The 20,225-nt window shown below is 44.5% G+C and overlaps 1 protein-coding gene across 1 annotated transcript in view; it reads right to left on the bottom strand.

Moving 5' to 3' along the window:
* Positions 1 to 20,225, bottom strand: part of LOC144104948 (uncharacterized) — a 33,587-nt gene that overhangs the window by 1,249 nt on the left and 12,113 nt on the right. The window contains exons 2-3 of the mRNA XM_077638178.1: positions 13,458 to 13,631; positions 6,024 to 6,218 (exon numbers count right to left, since the gene is read on the bottom strand). Coding sequence (XP_077494304.1) covers positions 6,024 to 6,218; positions 13,458 to 13,631 — 369 coding nt within the window. The remainder of the gene's footprint in view (positions 1 to 6,023; positions 6,219 to 13,457; positions 13,632 to 20,225) is intronic.

The raw sequence follows: 20,225 nt of genomic DNA, 5'->3' as shown, positions 1-20,225 counted from the left end.
TATTTTTGAAAAAAGGTTGTACCTGTCTGCCGTATTCGGGCGGGAACGGCTGTGACTCCATTTGTTCGTCATCGGTAAACTAACGACCAGCTGTCAACGGCCGGCGAGTGCCCTCGCTGTCACGCTTCACCGCACATGTGTCGTGTGCATCACTTGTTGCGGGCATGCCCAAACACGGGTTCTGAGCACAAACCCTTTCTTAGGGAGTTGGCCTTGCGGTGCAACCGAGGTGTCTACACAATGTGAACAATATACATATATTAGGGTGAGGCAACCTAAAAGGATTGAAAAATAATAAGCCCCTGGCGAACAATGTACAGTCGCAATATTGGCAGAAGGCGAAACTGGCCTCGTTTCCTTCTTCTTTCTTTATTATCCCCATCCTGAGTTGTAAGCATATGCCATGTGCAACACTTGTAAACAATACCAGTTCTCCCGGCACACTAGGCCCCGCCTGGCGTGCTTAAAGTGGTATAGACTCAAAAAGACAGTCGACAAAGGTTTCTCTTTTTAGAAATGCAAACTGAATTAAGTGAGAAATTGTCGCCAACCCTACTCGGTTGGCGACCCTATTCTAGCCGGTTTCTTCATCAGGGCTTGACTGCGGTTAAGTCACAGCTTATTTGGAATTCATTCCTCACCTGGAAATTATGTGGCGGTATTGGTAAAATTAGGCTTTTCTTCTTCCCTCAAAGAATGACCTGTGCACAGGTTACATTGCTGGAAGAAACTCGGTATACTTCCTGTTCACAGATCTGGTTGATAGGAATATGTCAAAATGGGGGTACTCAGTCTCGTCAAAGTATTTACTTAGTACAGAGCAATAAATTGCATCTAAAATATCCACTCATTTAAAATCCAGAAAATGTTCCATTTGGTTTTTAAATTTTGTTTCATCAATGTCACCAGTGCCACCCTCGAGGCATGAAGATGAAAAAATCTTGACCAATCGCAGATCGTTCTGCCTCCGGAATGGGTCATGAGATGGTTTCTGCAGAGCGCCCACACAGTGATATTAAATGGCTCTTTTTATATAAAAACACCCTGAACACAGTTATTGAAATGTGCATTTTCCAGTAACCAAAGTTCCTTACATTTCCAAGGTGGTTTGGTTTGTAGCGTACGTGAACACACGAATGTGTTTATTGTTCACTCTCTTGTTTTGTTGCTTCTGCCCCAAACAGGCATCGCAAAGCACGCGCCAAAATTGTGAATTAGAAAGAGCCCAGAAATCGTTTCATTTAAGGTTCAGCCTATTAGTCTTATATGCATCAGCCTGTAACTCGCAAACAATGTTTGTACCCATATCAAGTTAACAGAGAATATTTTTAGCACGAGAAATGTACGGATCTACCGGAAGACAAGGCACAGGCGCTAACTAGAACTCACACCTGAAGCATTCTAGATGGCGAAGAAACCAATTCAACGAACGCATCCCACCAAGAAGAAAATCGTCTGATCGTTCAGCAAACGATAACGTATGCCTACACAAAATGTGGACGTAAAAGATGTTTGACTGTCTTCCGTCATTTGTCTTCAGAAATTTTATGACATCTTTTTTTAGTGAGTAGAAAAGAATCACCCAATCCTGGCCTTTTGAATCCTTTCTTTGAGAATTACTTGACAGCTGAATTGAAGCTGTTCGGCAGCAAATGTTGGTGGTTCTGAGACTCTCAAGGTTTAAAATGAAGTCGAATTAAGGAAAGATATGCTGTATGGAAACGTCAAATTGTCTAAACAAGTTGTCTGCGCCCTTGGACACGATACACAGAATTCCGCCAAGCCAAGAAAAATGCCTTTGGAGCCCGCGTAATTCAGCCTAGTTTTCAGAATTGGTTTGTGGAAGCGAGTGAGGGCTGGGTTGTGCAGGGTGTGAATAAGACAAAGCGATGCCAAGGCTATGCCAAAGTGGTGGTCCTATTTCTTATATAGAAGCACTTTTACCAGGGTATAACCTATTTCTCCTACCTTCTGACTAACAAGGTGTCTTTCAGTATAGTAGCCGTAATTCACATCGGTCAAAAATGTATGGTGCAGTGCAAGAGGTGCAAAATGGAGCGTGTATAATGCTGTTCCTAAGCCAAAATCCGATGCGAGGAGACTATGCCAACAGCCCAGAATGATCAGCATTGTACATAGTGTGAAGTAAATCAAAAACACGAAATAGATAAGTTTTCTTTTTCAGAGTTTATGCATATGGCCGAAAGCCCTTGCCCTGAGATCATGTCTAAAGACCGAACACTGCGATCAGTGTTGCTTTATTCTTAGGCTAATATATTTAAACGGCTAGATTTATAATCTTAAAATAATACGTCTGCGATATTTTCGATATATCTTTTCGAATCATACGTCTTTTCGATATCATACGTATTTTCGATATTTGCTCACTGTACGACGCTCGATTGCCATCGGCCCGCCGCCTTCGAGAATGCTTCGGGTGTGTGGTGCGTTCTGGTGAACGCTAGTTTTGCATTCTTGTCCTTACGTTTAGCGCTGTGTCGGCCTTAGAAGAGTGTCTCCATTCCTAGACAACTCGCCCTAATTGTAAAGCTTCACAAGTGGCCAGTTTCTGGCTCAAAAATTTAAAAGAATTTACAATTCTAAAGGGACACATTACACACACAAAAAGCTCTCAAGGTGGTAAAGAGTACGTAACGCGAATGGCCGAGAGCTAGCTGTTGCTTTTAGGGCAAAGTACTTTAGTAATATCCAGACAAACTTTTAGGCTGTCCTCCTTTTCTCAATCGTATATATCGGCGTCGCAGTGCGCACCATGCCTGTTCTCATCGGATTTCTTATAATGTAATAAATAACCTTAATATCAATAAATATCAACATATACCCATCTGAGGAACGAAAAATAGCCAAAATTATCCCCATACACAAATCAGACATCCAGCCTGTTTTTATGACCTACAGACTCAACTCCATTGCCTGTCCACCATCTAATGTACTCGAACACACCATAATAAACCATAATTTGTTTTTGAAAATGATACCAAACACTCCCAATTTCACAATATCATCCATCAACGCCTTTTAGCAGCCCTGTATTTATTAGAATTAGCCCACTACTTATCATATAGCACAAATAGACAGAAACAAGATGTAATACTACTAGATTTTTTGAAGGCAATTGATCGAGTTGTGCACATTAAAATAATTATTAAACTAGAGTTGAAGCTAGCTCATGGCTCTATAGCTAATATGATTATAAACTACTTATTAGAGAGAGCACAGTTTGTAGAAATTAATCATGAAACCTGCAATATAGGAAACATTGTGTGTGGTGCATCCAAGGATCCGTCTTGGCCCCTGTTGTCTACCTAAGTTTCAGAAGCGATGTAGCGAGTAATCTTAAAGTTGATATACGGTAATTCGCAGATGACGGCATTATTTATTTGAAAATTAATGCAGAAAATTACCACGAAGCGCTTGACAAAGCAATAGAAACTATTACTGAGTGATGCACAGAGTAGCAGATGACTATTAATGCTGTCAGACTTTTTTTTTGATAAGTTCGACGTATAAGCATGAATTCGACTTTTACTACTGCGATAATGATACGCCACTTAGTGCAGTAACTCAGCATAAGTCTATTGACGAGCTAATAGCTTGTGACCACAGGTGAAATAACGACGTGGATGGAATTAGCTCAAAAGCTCTAAAACGAGTCTTTTCCATTAGACAACTTTTAAGAGTAGCCCCTTTTAGCCTGCAAAGTAATGATTATATCTGTACTCCAATATGCTAACTTCTTTTTGTTTCTTTATAGTAATGAAGATATCCCAATCTTCAAGTAGTAAAAGAGACAAACTGCCAGATTTATATTCTGCAAATACATAATACCACATTCGCCTACTTAAATAATGAGAACTAAGGGACCTAAATCATTGTAGAATTATGTGAATGTCGCGCGGCTGAATCTCACGTTTCAACTAAGTAATAGACACCTAAATCGAGACACCACCAAATATACGCCACTTTTCGAAGCGAGATCAACGCATCATAACGAGTAACATGGGCTGAGCATATTTTCCGCGTTGACTGCTTGAAATACTCATTTTTTCCACTAGCAATTTGAGAATGAAAGAGGCTGAGTACATCCTTTTGTAATAGTTCACCATTTTACAAAGTTTGATATTGCAGTGGACAGTATATCGTGTTATTAGCTTCGCATTCCGTGAGTGCTTCTGTTTATTTTTTTAATATTACACCTATCTAAGTTTTTCATCTTTACACTGTTTATTTCAACTATGCAGCGTTAAACTATAATGCCACACTAAGCTTACTCGTTTTCAGTGTTCCTACTATTTATTTCCTACAACCTCTCTGTATATTCTAATAAGCAGCATTGTTTTCCACCTTTTGATATTTTGTAGGTGTAATGCTACCGGCAGTAGCCTTATTTGATGTATTATTTCATTATATACGTCATAGGTTGGTTCTATTTGCTTCTCACGATTTGTTGTTTTTTTCTTAACGTGCAGACCAGTTGAATGTTTATGACAATTCTAGACCACTCTCTTGTTAACACATTTATGCGCACCTGCCGCAATCCGAAATAGGATTAGCAGTTCTAATAAACAAACAGACAAAGAAGCCAAGGAACAAACAAAAATAAATAATTAAATTTTCACATAGTCATGACGGCAACCTGGGAGTCAGGAAGACAACGAAAAGGCTGCCAATTGAAACTCTTTATTGGGGCGGTGGCTCATGCCCACAAAAACTCGTTGACTCGGTGGCGACGATAGCAAAAAGCGTGATCGACGGTCATCGAATAATGTCCGCCGCTCTCAGCCGGGCTAAATTTAAAGCTGGCTAGGAACGTCAAAGACAATATACAAAAATCAAATACAACAGCCTGGAGCAATGTGGGAGCAGTAGCGCGGCCGCAATCAGTCGAGCTAAGTCGAATACAATGCCACGTTAGAAATAAAATGATAAAGCCGCGTACCTGCGGCTTCAATCGTGAGGAAGAAGTACAAAGATTCGCGGAAATATAGAATGCCGCAGCCGACTGCAGCAGCGCGCTGAATCGCTGCCAATTTTGCGGAGCGAGCCGATGTCACCGGCAGTGGAACGGTGGTACGTACTCTCTCTCTCTATTCTCGTCTTCCCCAGACTTGACCTGCGGCCACAGTTTGCCTCTACCCCTTCTCGCCTGCCACCATACTTCAACCTTCACTCTCCCTGCTCTCCCGTAAAATTTAAGGGGATTTCTTTCTCTCCTTATTCCCTCCTGCCAACCAACGCTGTTGCGCTGCGGACGCCGAAAACAAAAAAAAAACAAAACTTTGAAAGGGGTTACGAAGAGCGGATGCTCTAAAAAGGACTGGAAGAGTAGCAATCAACATGAGCCTACAAATGATATCACATGAAATAATCGAATTTTAAGCACCAGAACCGGCGAAATGCACACTTCACTTCGAGAAAATCATTCTCGCTGGCGCAGTACGTGTCACAGGTGTCGAATCGCACACAGCTTTCTCATTTCCGCGCGCAAGGAGACAAGTGGACCTCATAATTTTTAATGTATTTATAGTGCAGGGTTCATGGATATATTCAAGAAATCATTTTGTTCAACCCAAATCAAAACAAGGTCATAATATCTCACTATGCTGAAAACCGTATAGGACTTGCTATCGTATATTCTCAGGTAGCAGCAATCAAAAAAGTTATTAATTTTTCAGTTTTTCTTGTAATAATCATGGACTTGAAGACTAAGATGGACGCTGCCTCCTGGATGCCTTCTTGCATTTTATATATGCCTGCATTATATAAATTTGTCAGGTTCCAATTCTATACACAAGATTATATTGTTCTTTGAAGTGCCATAAGCCTGAAATTTTAAATGCTCAAGGGACCACTTAAAAAGTTTTAAGGCTTTGATTCTATTACGGACATGTGCAGGAAAACGCGTTTGGGGAAATGTTTCAATAGCATGGAAGTTTGGGCCTACAGTAACCTTTACATAAGCGAGGTTAGGAATTCATTCATGCAGCTTTTCAATTCCTCACCTTTGCACTTGCGGTCAACTGAATCATAAGAATAAACTTTGCGTTCCTCCTCTTTGCAGTGCGTCATCCACAGCACTCTGTGAAGTCTGTTCTTCTTGTCATAGTGCATTTTCATTGAAGTCTTGTGACACAGGTATTGATGGCTCAGCCAGTACTTGCAGTTGTGCTTTTTAGGCTTAGGCTCATCAGGCGGAACTGTAGAAAAGGCAGGTCAAGATTGTTTACCTTTGGTAGTACAATACCAACGATGAGAACATTCTTGTGTACATAATATATGTAGAGAAGAGTGAAATTAACCTGTAGTTATTCACGTCATTAGTTTCCTTTACATCCCTGGCCTGACAACTGGAGGGAAATGCCATCTTTAAGCCTACGGTTACAGAAACAAGACTAACGATTAGAGCTGCTGTACGGAGTAGCTTTCACCATCGCAGTTTGAATTAGTAGTCACCTGCAATGGATCTATTGACAAGTCAGATCGTCATGCCGAATCATTAACACCTCACGGATTTAGAATTAACGATTTCATGTGCTCATTTCTGCTTTTACTATACGTGATTGGAACAATTTTCCGCCACACCTTTCCAAGAGCGCTGATTTTTTTCATGCAGTTGATTGTTAAAGGCTTAATCTCACAGTTACAATTTAGTTTCCAGTTTGTATTTTCATTGCTCCTATTGATGTGTTCACATTTGTGTAGATTTAGTTTGTATTGTTGCAGGAATGTATTTAACGGCTACAATTCAACTCCTGTTGCCCGTCACAGTTCCATCTACCAAGGCTACAAGACATCCACAGATACCCTATGAGGGTCACAGGAGTTACAAAAAATTATCCGCCAACAATGCCTCAGTGTTCGACTTCAGAGCGTTAGCTACGGGAGCTTCAAGTGCTACTCGGTATACCCTAGCATCCGCGGATGTTCCTTTCGGAATGCATCTATTCTAAGACACAAGCTGCGAGATCTACCTTATAGGTTTTGCACTACTTTTGCAATTTACAGTCACCTTTGCTATATCCAGTATATTTCCTCGTTATATCAGTTAATAAATTTGATAAACTTGAGCGTCACAACACGACGAATCGTTTGACACTATTCGAAGCACACTCCGACAAACAGTTCAGCCGTAATGGCCGTGAGAATGTCCGCGGAATGCACGGTTTTGTGGCGCAAAGGTCGTCGGTGCGAATCCAACACATATTTCAGTCTTAATCTAAATAAGTATTTTATTCTCCAGAACATGACCAGTGATTTGGCACCACTTCGAACATTCTCAGTCATACATGTGGCCCCCCAAATTTTATGCAAACGGTGGTTACTGGTGTCACGATGCCGTAGAGCTGGAGCATCCGCCTAGCGTGCAAGAGGACCGGGGTTCGAATTCTGGAGCCGCGTAGTTTCCATCGCGTTTAAAGAAATCTCCGCTTGAAGACGGAATTGTACAACCAGGCCTAGGGTGCGAACTGTTCTCGGTGACCACAACCGACAACGCCCTCCCTCACCAGAAGAGGATCTGGCCGCCCTGGTGTAGTACTTGGCCACAAGCTTTTATGAACAAGCCAATTAACCCTCGGCCCTCAGTCCCACGCGGCTGCGGAGCAGGTGAGAGAGGAGGCGGTCACATCTGCGACGCAGCGTGGGGTGCAAAGGATCTCTGGCTCCGGACAGGCCGCCATTAGAATATGAACCTGGTAGCGTTAACGCTAGAACCTTATCCAGTGAGGCTAGCTTAGCAGTGCAGTTCTAGGAACTAGTGGCCATTAAACAGGATGCCATATGGCTTATTGAAATTAGGAGGACCGGTGAAGCTTACACAGTACTAAAGGCGGGCACACACAGCGCTATCGCAGATTAGCGGATAGACAAGAAGTAGATGTGGGATTCCTCATCAATCACGATATAGCTGACAATGTAGAGGAGTTTTATAGTAATAACAAGAGTGCGGCAGCTATCGTGATTAGGCTCATAGGAGGTACAAGCTGAAGGTGGTGAGGGCCTACGCATGCATCTACATCCAGCCATGATGACCAGATTGTTGGAAGCTTCTATGAAGATGTGGAATCGGCAATGAACGAAGTAAAATCACACAACACTGTGCTGATCGGCGATTTAAACACGAAGTTGGGCAAGAAGCAGGCTGGTGACCAAGCGGTAGGTGACTATGGGATAGGCTGCTGGAATAGCAAGGAAGAGTTATTAGTAGAGACCGCTGACAAAAATTATTTACGGATCATGAATACCCCCTTCTGCAAACGAAATAACAGCAAGCGGACGTGGAAGCCCTCCAGTGGTAAGACTAAAGATGAAAAAGGCTTCATACTGCGCGCGCTCATTCTACCATCGTGCAGGATGTGGAGGTCGTCGGAACGTTATAGCGACCACAGAATGGTAAAGTCTCAAATTAGACTACATTTGAAGAGGAAACAGAAGAAACTAGTGGAGCAGGACCCCATTAACGAGTTAGCTGTAAAAGGGAAATTAGTGGAATTCAGGATTTTGCTGCAGAACAGATATTCGGCTTTAACTGGGGAAGGCGATCTCAATGTTCAAGCAATAAACGATAATCTCACTGTTATTGCGCAGTGCGCCATAGAAATATGCGATAGGACGGTTCGACAGGATATCAGGAAGCTATCTCAGGAGACGAAAGATCTAATTAAAAAGCGCCAAAGCATGAGGGCTTCTGACCCTACAGACAGGATAGAACTAGCCGAACTTTCGAAGGTAAAAAAACAAGCGAAGGTGGCCGATATAACGAAGTTCAATATGGAGAGAATCGAGCACGCTCTAAAGAACGAAGGTAGCCTGAAAGCAGTGAAGAGGAAACTATAGGCATAGGTAAAAACCAGATTTATGCGTTAAGAGACAAGGCGGGCAATGTCGTAAGCAATATGGACAAGATAGTTAAAAATAGCCGAAAAGTTCCACACAAATCTGTACAGTAGCGAATGTAATGAGAACGTTCATGAAAGACGCAGTAGGGCACAGCAATGCTTTATACTGTCAGTAACGAAAGAGGAAATAAAGCCTTGGTAACAATGCAACGAGGAAAAGCAGCTGGTGAGGATCAGCTATCAGCAGATCTGTTGAAGAACAGAGGAGAGATTTAGCTAGAAAACAAGTATCCACCCTGTATATGCAATGTTTTATGAGCTCGTCTGTACCAGAATCTTAGAAAAACGTTAGTATTAACTTAATTCATGTGAAAGGAGACACCAAGGACTTGAAAAATTACAGACCGATCAGCTTACTGTCGGTTACCTATAAGGTATTCTTTAAGGTAACCGCTGATAGAGTCATGAAAACCTTAGACTTCAATCGAATCGTAACGTAGGCTTTCATAAATGATATTTTACAATAGTTCATATTTACATTTTCAATCACGTGGTAGAGAAATCCGCACAATATAACCAACCCCTTTTACGAGAAAACATTTCACTTAGTGGGAATCTCAGCAGTCGTGCAGGCATCGCGGAAGAATTGTGGAGAAGAGTCTCATGTGGAAATACTGAAAAATGTCTATAACAGCCGCAAATCTACCATAGTGCTGCCTAAAGTCAGCAATAAAATTTTAAAAAGGAAGGTTTTCATGAAGGGATACAATGCTTTTCACCGCCTATTTGCAGGAGGTATTTCGAGGCCTCGATTGGGAACAGTTGCAGATAACAATAATAAGCAATACCTAAGCGATCTGCTACACGCTGATGACATTGTCTTGCTAGGCCACTCGGGAGTAACTGTCAACCATGATCAATTATTGGACAGACAGAGCAGAACGTCGGGTCTAAAAATTAACATGCAGGAGACCAAAGTAGTATTCGGTAGTCTAAGAAGGGAAAAGCACTTCTCCGGTTGGTAGCCAGGTGCTGGAGTTGGTAAGGGAATAAATCTGCTTAGGGCACGTAGTGACCGCTGTTCCTGTTCATAAGAGGGAAATACCTAGAAGAATGAGAATTGAGTGGAGCGCATATGGGCAGGTTTTCTTCTATCATGAAGGGCACTTTACCAATATTCGTAAAAGGGAAAGTATAAAAAGTTGTATCTTACCATCATCATCAGCATCATCAGCCTGACTACGCCTACTGCAGGGAAAAGGCCTCTCCCATGTCTTTCCAATTTAAGCTGCTCTTTGCAGCTGCGCCCAATGCATGCCCGCAAACTTCTTAATATCACCTGCCCCCTAACGTTCTGCCGACCCTGCAATTCTTGCCTTCACTTGTAATTCACTCCACTACCCTTAAAAACCTTGCCTTCGCATTACATGCCCTGGCGAAGCCCATTTATTCCTTTTTATTTTGACTAGGATGTCTTTAACCCGCATTTGTTTCGTCACCCACTCCGTCCACTTCTGCCTATAGGTGAGTACTGCCGCAACTCACCTATAGGCAAAAACATTCAGGCTGACGGAAAGGGTTCAGCTCAAGTTAAAGACCACGCAGCGGGCAATGGAAAGAAAATGATAGGTGTAATGTTAAGAGACCTGAAGCGGCCAGATCGGGTTAATGACATCCTGGTCAAAATAAAGAGGAAGGAATTAACTTTGGCAGGACATGTAATGCTAAAGCAAGAAAATCGTTGGTCCTTAAGGGCAACGGTTTGCATTAAACGAGAAGGCAAGAGTAGCGGGGGGCGGCGGAACATAAGTTGTGCTGATCATATTAAGAAGTTTGCGGGGATACGGCGGCCACAGCTGCCAAAGGACAGGATAATTAGAGAGACATGGTAGAGGTCTTTGTCCTGCAGCGGGCCTTGTCAGGCGGATGATGATGGTGATGATTTCATTGCTAGAGGAAACGCTCGAGGTGATGGGCCTGCTGGGGACTTCTTACCAATTTCTTAAAGAGAATGCGTTAGCATATGGAAGTTGGCCAACGCCCAAATTTTCCAAGTGAACGCCCAAGTTTTTGAAGTAGGCCAACCCCAGCATATGGGTTAAGAAAAGCTCGTGCTGATTGGGAGCTATAATGTGGATTAGCGGTCATTCGTGGTGTTTTCACGTGGATTAGTAGGTATGCATAGCTCGATTGATGTGGAAGAAGGAGTGACGGTACTATAATGTTATATGATATTAAGGTACTCGAACTTTCTAGTACTCAGATTTTCAAAATTGGCTTTCATGATGATGTCACAACCTTCTCGAGCAATCAGGGAATTTCGTTACAGAGAAACGTGGAGGTTTTTTTTTTTTTAGGAGGACGACCATGATGCTAAAAATCATCAGAAAGCCTGTCATTTTTTCAAGCGCAATTTGTGAGCAAGCCGGCGCCAGTACAAGCGGTCTCTGCGGAGGCGGATAGACTGCGCGAGAAGGAACGCAGCGCCTGCGGGTAAACGACCTTTCCGTGTGGAGCCAAAGCGAGGGGCCGGCGGTGGTTGCATCCAGCTGAGAGCACGAACGACGCGTAGGCAATCAGCTGCATCCCCGCTGGAATCTTGGAATGAGCGTCGCCATTGCGGACTATTTGCTCCGGGGTTGGGAAGAATACTTCGTCTGTTTACCAACCACAAACAGCAATTTATCGCTTCGAAGGACTGGACCCTGAAATTAGTGGTGCACGAACTAGGCAAGGACGAGAGACAGATGAGCCATGCGCGCGTGAAAGAGTGTAGTGCCAACTATATAAAGCATGTATATATGTCTGATATCTTTCTGTGAGCGTTTTGGAAATGTAATCCACAGCTACACTTAAAGTTATCATTACCGAGTGCCGTAATTGTTAATGAGTAGTATTGTGTTAAAATCCGACCGCTGCTTTATTAGCAGAGACGTTATGGCGCCTCAAAAACGATCGCACTGTTTTACGACTGTTTTTAATCTTATTTTTCTGCAGCCTCCGTGAGGCTTCCTCACTTTCTCTGTGCTATGCCAATTATGAGAGAATATATAGGGAACGGCTCTTTTCGTAAGAGCTTGGTTCTGATGCTTCAGATTGTTCTGTGTGTTTGGTGCAGTTCAACTCGAAATTTTGAAATTATTGTTAAATTCAGTGCTACCTAGTGCAACGGGATTCATGATTCTCGTCGACTACCAAATATACCTTGAGCTACAGCATCCCGCCAGCGTTGTCGTGGGGAGCACAAGTTGACCTTATCAATGCCGGTCAGTTCGACGCAAGACAGCTTCTTTTCTTGATTTTAAACTGCCTGCTTTCTCAACTACGTTATATCATCATCGTCATCATCAGCTTGACTACGCCCGCTGCAGGGCAAAAGGCTCCCCCATGTCTCTCCAATAACCCTGTCCTGTGCCAGCAGTAGCCACTCTCCCCGCAAACTTAATCTATGCCGTCCATGTAAGTTTCTGCCGCCCTTGAGACGTTTGCTGTCTATTGGAATCCATCGGTTATCTTGTTTTCGCATTACATCCCGTGCCCAAGACCATTTTTTCCTCCTGCTTTTGGCTACGATGTTAAAACCTCCATTTGTTCTCTGACCCACTCAGCGCTCTCCTTGTACCTTAACGTTACACCTATCATTTTCCTTCCCATAGCTCACTGCATTTTCCTCAGTTTAAGTAGTAGAACCCTTCTTATTTATCTCCACGTTTTGTCATAGGCGAGTAGCGATAAGATACAGCTGTTGTACACTTTTCTGTTCGTGATATCAATTAGAAAACTGCCATTCATGATCCGAGCGTACCTGCCAAATGCGCTCCTCCCGATTCTCATTCTTGCTATTTTCATCTCGTGATCCGAATCTGCGGTCACTACCTTCTCGAAGTAACACAACGCTCTGATTTATTTCTCGTACTTGTTCAGTTCATATCTATAGACAAAATCAGTTCCACTAAACCATGTTTCGGTTTACGTAACTTAATAAGTAAATGTATAGAGAACTTGCTGGTCTTAAGGAAGAGCCAGCACATGCTCTCAGGAAATAGTCAGTTTTGGGCAATATTTTGCTCCCAGTCTGACAGGGGATATGCGAGGTTGTTCCCGCGCACATCTTGCACTAAAAAGGATAAATGTGATATCGCGTGCGCTCTAACTTGAGGTATACTCTTATTTTGAACATTTAAAATAGCCTCAAAATATGAATATATGCACCACTTATGTAGTTCTTTAACCTTTATATCAACCAACAGATAACGGCATTCTAGTTATTGCCACTATTGCCCTAGATTGGTAGCTTGGGCCAGTTCGTTGATATCCATAATGCGCAAAAGATTCGGAGCATGCTGCGATTGTTTTCTTCATTACGGATATCATTATGGATATCAGGAGGTCCCAGTACAGTCACTAACTACGGGACCTCCTTCTGTATACATTTACCTAGGCTGTATTTTTTTCTTGTATAAATAAACATGATTGTGATTCGTTTTGCCTCTCTCTGCGAAACAGGTTAGGTGTTTTCGCAGAGTCAAGAAAATAGTGTTGCCGCATGATTCAAGAGAACGCTTGACGACAAAAAGATGTTTATGAGGGCTAACTCACCAGGAGGGCATGTTGCATTGCACTTTTCTTCGGTTTCAAATGCATTCTTGTTATCTGTGCAGACAAATCCGGCCTCGCACTTATTCCTGCTTGGCATAAATCTCCACAGAAGTCGAACAGTGGTGCAGTTTTCTAGAATTGGTTCTTCGAGGCAGCTGGAATTTCGAGCGCCACCTGCTGAAGAACGTAGAAGGGACGAACGGAAGTGTACAATTTGCTCTCTTTCTGCTCATGCTGCAGAAAGTATGAATAGCGATAGCAGTCGCTTTTTTTTAGTCTTCAAGCTCTGTTTCGTTCCGTGTTTTGGGTTCTCGTTTTTTACACAATCTGTACAAACCTAAGCACGTATCCTTTATCCCTCTCTAGCTTTCTTTTTGGTCCGATTAAAGGCAAACAGCCTGGGTTCATAGCGTGTATAATGAAGTTCTAACGGCACCTTTGGTCTGGCTCCAACAGATGTAGACTTGATGCTCCTATGTGGAAGTCTTAAACAATACAACCATGAATAAAATTTAGATAAGCTCATTTTCAACGTCGAAGTTGATCCGTTGATATTGCTGAAGTCCAATTGCTAGCCTAGTTGGTTCCATAACAACAGCGTGACGAAACAGACGAACAGACGAACAGCTAGGTGAAATTCAACTATTTTATGGCCGCGCAGAATGTTTACATATGCAAATCATGGCCTAACCTGACAAAGAAAAGGAACATGAGCGGACATGAAGGCACCACAACTGCGCTCACTTCATTTATAGTAAGGCCAAAACCTACAATTTTATTATCAACTAGCTTGACGCAGATCATGTCCCACAATTTGGGACAAAATTTTTCGCAGTTGGCAAATTGAGATACTTCTGCGCAAATATTTAAGATAGTAGTCCATTCTTCTAATGTGCAGCAAAATCATTCTTCCAAAGTGTTTCCATCGATCGCATCAAACAGTTAAGACTGTTATAGAAAACCAATGGGGAACTCTTTTGACGATAGCAAAAACATGAATAGAAAAAAAAATTCAAGACTGCCGTCGGGTGACCTGCCATTTATTTGTTGTTATAGTGAGATCTTATATGAAAAAAAATTGCGTTCATAAAACGTTTCCTCCTCAAAAATGCTTTCGTCCAGAATTTTTGGGTATGAGGACAATGGTTAGATATGAAGGCACCCCAACTGCGCTGAATGCGTTTACTCTAATGCCAAACAATGCACTTAAATATGCACAAACTAGCACGTATAAGTACGCACTATATTTTTGAGTGCTGTGAGAAAATTCGAGAGATTCCTTGAGTCTGGGAAGCAGGCCCGTGAGCTGAGGCAAATTTTTTTATTTTTTTACGTATCATTAGCGTGAAAAATACCTGTGCAAAGCATACACATATGCGGCGCACTAAACTTCATGTACTTTTAAGACATTTAGGCCCACAGGCTGCGCTTCATTGCTGTCATCGTGCTTGCGCATGCCGGATTACGCACCAAAAAGATGAATGCTGTATACTTCGCGAACTCAAAGGGAACGACTGCTTGTATCAGAAAAATTGTTGCGTGGTCCGGAATCAGGAAAAAATTGGCGGGTGTCATAGCTTCCGATTCTCTGCTGAAACTTCCGGTCAAGTTGGCTGGTTGGGACAGCTGCTGCAAAGTGGGCAGTTCGTTGCACAGCCAAATAGCAACCGTGCTCGGAATGCGGCAGGAGTGATCAGCAATGTGGCGCTGTTTGCCTTGCTCTAATTGTCGGCCTGCGTGATGCTAATTGTTGGCCGTTGCGTAATCTATGCACTGCAGAATATGTGAGGCGTCGTCCGCAATCCCTTTGAGGACGTGGCCCATATTGCGGCTTTCCGACAGGACGCCGTCCACATTGCGGTGAAAAGATAGGACATCCTGAGTATAAGAGAGGTAGGACTGCGGGGAAGAGTGCGTTTGTGAGTGTAGACCATTATCAGTGGAAAGCTTGCGTCAAAAAGGCTGGACAACCGGGTCTACAAGCTTCTGTTAACAGATGTGCTGAAGGAGACACGGGAGCTACCAGCCAAGTATAAAATATCCTTCTCCAGTATGAGCGTCTCGTCCCGTTCCAGTGGTTGTGTTTGCTCACGCGCTGATTTATGGCAAGCCAGTCGTCGATATCGTCGCTGCCACAATAGCGTACCTGGGTCGCAATGTTGTGCCATGAAAACAGTGTGGCGTACCCAGACCCACAGTTTTCCACTACCTTTGGGAATGTCCTTCGCGACAAGCAGTACCCAGCATCCCCAGTTTCCCTCATTCTTCCTGGGTGGCTGCTTTACGGACCACTCAGTCCGCCGGTCAGAAATGGCTGGTGTATAGGACTTTATGCGAAGCAAAAGCCTGTGGACTCCTGGACCAGTAGGGAACTACTGTGGAAGTGTTTTGTTTCGTCTAATAAAAGTGGTCTTCACCCATCCATCCAGTTTGTGCTGATGGCCGGTAGAGATTCTGGTTTCGTCATGATGACGATCAAAACGATGATCTAGGATGCGATCGGATGGTGCTAGGTAGCACCGCCACAAAGTATTATGTGGAATTACTTAAGCGACAGAGTGCAGTTAACCACACGAAAGCCTAGCTCCCCTCACAACTAGATGTATTGACGTCGTCCAGGCATCGAAGACAGAAGAGAACCCTCACCGTTTTGTGACTGCGAAACTTAACATCTCTACAAAGCTGTGGCATCAGGCAAGGCAACTCAATGACCACTCAACCTGGACTGCACCATCCGGCGAACAGCCTCTTTATGAACCGCACAAAAACAGTGGGCTTAATGCCGGACTGTTATATGCAACGTTCACTGAACCTGAACCAGAAATTCGCACTTTCCCAGGCTACTGCAGCTATTACTGCGTGGTCAGTGGTAGTGCAGTGTCCGTGACCAAGAGTTCTGTGAACTGGCAGTCTTGACTTGTGTCATCCCTTGCGGTTCTGCTAGCAGTGATCGTACAGTAGTGAACAAAAAGAGAACTTATATGAACTTATTTCGCCTATATTCAAGATATCACGGATATAAAGGAGCCATTTGCTATTGCTGAATATATCATGATGCAATGATGCCCTCTAGTTTCGTCTGGAGTTCTTCAGGACGCAACTATTTGCCTTCAGTTCGTTTTCCATTTTTGTCGTCTCATGCACTATTCTAACGGCGGTTATTTTTCGTCGGTTCTAATGTATTATAGGGTTGGTGTAACTTACGGATGACATATTGCGCGGTTTTGCATCTATCCAGCTTATTTTTGTAACTAACGTGTGGCGTGAGGCTACCGGAACGCCATCAAGACTACCCAAATCGCAGCTATCGGCAGCAACAATAGGCTGATGAAACACCAACAGTTTTAATGGATTTCTGAGTAGATCAGTCCACACCTTAAGAAGTCGTAGGGGAGCTGGTATCGGAAGAAGAAGAAGAACAAGCAGAAGAAGCTCGAATAATCTTGATTCGTGGTAGGCGTGCGCGGGATGCATTCGCAGATGCGCTGTTTGTTTTACTCAACCATCCAGATTCAGCAATGCGGACTGTGCGCCATGCTCACAGTCCAACATATGCTCCGGACCATACGTGGTGGTCAGGACCCGGGACTCCGTCGTGGCACCTGGGGCCAGACTGCTGGGGTAGTGACCACCAACCTATCATTATCGGTCTCCATCCATGAAGAACCCGCCGATTACGCCGTAGGGCGTTGTGTGGTCATTTGGGACAAGTTTCGCACCACCATCGAAGATCTCTCTCTGCAATCATCTACACTACTTGTGGACTGCTTACAAACTGCGCTGAATGAGGCTACTGCTGTCACCTGGACGGACGTGAATCGCCCGGCGCCGGATGTTGGTCTGCTTAACCTGTGGGCTGCTCGCCGACAAGCGGAGATGGCAGCCTCTCGAGACCTGACTTCTGCGCACGCACGGACAAGGCTGAATTACCATACTGCTAAGGCTCGAAGATATGAACGCGATCTCTCGCGACGGCAGTGGCATGCGTGGTGTGAGCAGTTTTCGACAAAGTCATCGAATGCTGCTCTCTGGCGAACATTTCGTGCAATGGAACATAGTTCCCGTCGTCCTGACGCAGCGGCCACAGCATGCTTCTTAGCTAACTTAGCTCCGGATGATTTCGCCAAAGAGGCAGCGCGGAACTTTTTCCGCAAGTATGATTCGTTGCCTCCAAGGGTCATAGGAGCCCCCTTGGATGCCATTCCAGCATGTGTCGATAAGCTCCCATCTACAGCCGACGCTGAGGGAATTGCAAGTCCATTTTCAATGCCCGAGTTGCTCTCAGCAATAGACGAGGCCCGTCGGAAGACTGCGCCCGGTCCGGACTCCATTCCGTACGAGGTTTACAAGAACTTAAGTTCCGCTGTACTGCCTCAACTCCTCGCCACCATTAACAAGGTATGGACATAAGGCGTCGTACCAGAAACTTGGAAACCGGCTATTCTGATCCCCGTACCAAAGCCGGAGAAGCCGCCGACAGACCTCGGAAATTTCCGGCCTATATCGCTTATGCCAACATTATGCAAGCTTACCAAAAAAATGCTTGCCACACGACTGTCGTGGTGGCTTGAGCACCATGGTTTCTACCATCCCACCCAAATTGGTTTTCGTACGTCCATAGGTACAGAAGATGGACTGGCTGTCTTGTCGTCAGCAGTTCTGGCCTCAACTCACAGCCACAATGTACGTACTGTACTGGCTATGGACGTTGAAAAGGCGTACGATATCAGTCATGCTGCCATCCTGGAATCGCTTGACATGCTGCTTTTCCCCGTTAGAGTGCGCAATTTTGTTAAATCCTTCCTTGAAGGCCGACACTTTGCCATACCATACGCCTCAGTGGTGAGGCCGTCGGATCATTTGTGCGTCTTCGCGGCGTTCCTCGGGGATCGGTGTTATCGCCAATATTATTTAATATTGGTTTTATCCCCCTTTCTTGGCGCTTGCATGATCTCTCCGAGATTAAGTTCTTATTGTATGCTGATGACATAACGGTGTGGAGCACTCACAACGACCTGATGACTCAAGCAGCAGGCCTACAATCAGCCATAGATATTACGTCGACTTTTGCTTCTTCAATTGGTTTGCAGCTTTCAGTGAGCCAAACCACGTTCGTGTCAGCCGCCAACCGCTGGGGGCGCCGTAAACTGGCTGCAATGCCAATTCGTCTCCATCTATCCGGAACTCCAATTCAAGAAAGTTCGACCGTAAAAATATGGTGCTTTACAATACACGAGTCAGGAACAGGTGCTGCTTGCCTTTCTCAGGCTAAAAAGCAAGCAATTCTGGCGTTGGGTCTGGTTAGACGCATTGCACCTAAAACAGGCGGAGCCCACTCTCATGTTGCACGACAGTTTGTGCGGGCGGTTATGCAACCGCGTCTCGGTTTACCAAGCCCAATTCGAGCATTTGACGAGGGCTCAATGGGATCGTCTAGAAGCTATTAACCGAGAGGCAATGAGGGTCATCACTTGCCTTCCCCACATTACCCCGATCGTGGCGCTCCAAGAACATGAGCAGCTGAATACACCATATGAGCTGGTGCAGCAACGACGCCATGCTCGCCGCCTAAAGTCAAGCCTTACACACGCCACGTGTGCACTCAGGGCATATGCTTCATCGCACTCCATTCTACAGCCGCCCCCGCCAGTTCTTCCTCCCTTGCGTTTTGTGCAGCTAAGCGGCCACAAGCCAACTGATCTACGTCGGCTATCATCTAACCGCGGGGCATTGTCGTTTCATGACCGAATTATAGAGCAAGACGCCAATCTGCCGCATGGCTTCATCGTTATGTACGTTGACGCAAGCATTCAGGCCTGTGAAACAACAACAGCAGTTTACTGTCCCTGCAAGCCTGCTCTGAACAAAACGTCAAGGTTTCGCCTCTCAGAACCTCCTTCCTCCTTCTGTGCGGAGATGCTTGCGGTTCAAGAGGCACTCTGCTCTGTGGCCGCCGTTCCCATGCTACCCACGGCTCGCATTGTCATTCGCACCGACGCACTTCACGTCACACGCCTACTACGACGAGTCAGACGCACCCCAAAAATCTGCCAAGACATCCATCGTCTAGCGGCACGCATCCCGCAACAAATCCGTATTGAGTGGGTCTCGCGTGACCTGCTAAGCGCACAAAGCCGCGCAGATTCTGCGACCCGCATTTCGACCCCAACCACGTCCTTGCCTCGAGTCCTCACTCTGGATGACACCACTCTCTTTTTAACAAGAAAGGAACACCTCCGGCACCGCACACGTGCTCTCATCCCTCCGTGTGCGGTAACATCCACCCGTGGTCTTACCCGTGCAGAGGAGGTAGCGCTTCGGAGGATACAGGTCGGGGTTGCCCTAACTCCAGCTGTGACACACAAGTGGCCGCATTTCAAAGATTTATATCCCCGCCCCGGGTGTCCAGTCTGCAAGAACAGAGACTGTGAGGCGGATATCCACCATCTGTTGTGGGACTGCCCCACGCTGAAGCCGACGAGAATTCGGCACCTGGCGTCAGTGGAACTCTCACCTTCGCAATCCGAATTCATATATTGCATGGACACAGGATCCATATCATCGTTCACTTCTTGATTTCATCAGATCAGCTCAACTTTTTTCATTTATTTAAGCATCTTTCTCATCTCTCACTTCATATTTTTTATGCCCTGAGACAATAAACATCGCTTCAAAAAAAAAAGCTTGATCCTTTAAAGGTTCTTTTGTATAACATCCTTCGGACAAAAAACGGTGGGTCCGTTGTAGAAAATGTCTATGATGACATTT

Source organism: Amblyomma americanum, chromosome 9 (assembly GCF_052857255.1).
Source record: "Amblyomma americanum isolate KBUSLIRL-KWMA chromosome 9, ASM5285725v1, whole genome shotgun sequence".
NCBI lineage: Eukaryota > Metazoa > Arthropoda > Arachnida > Ixodida > Ixodidae > Amblyomma > Amblyomma americanum.
This window is presented reverse-complemented; position numbering and strand designations above follow the sequence as displayed.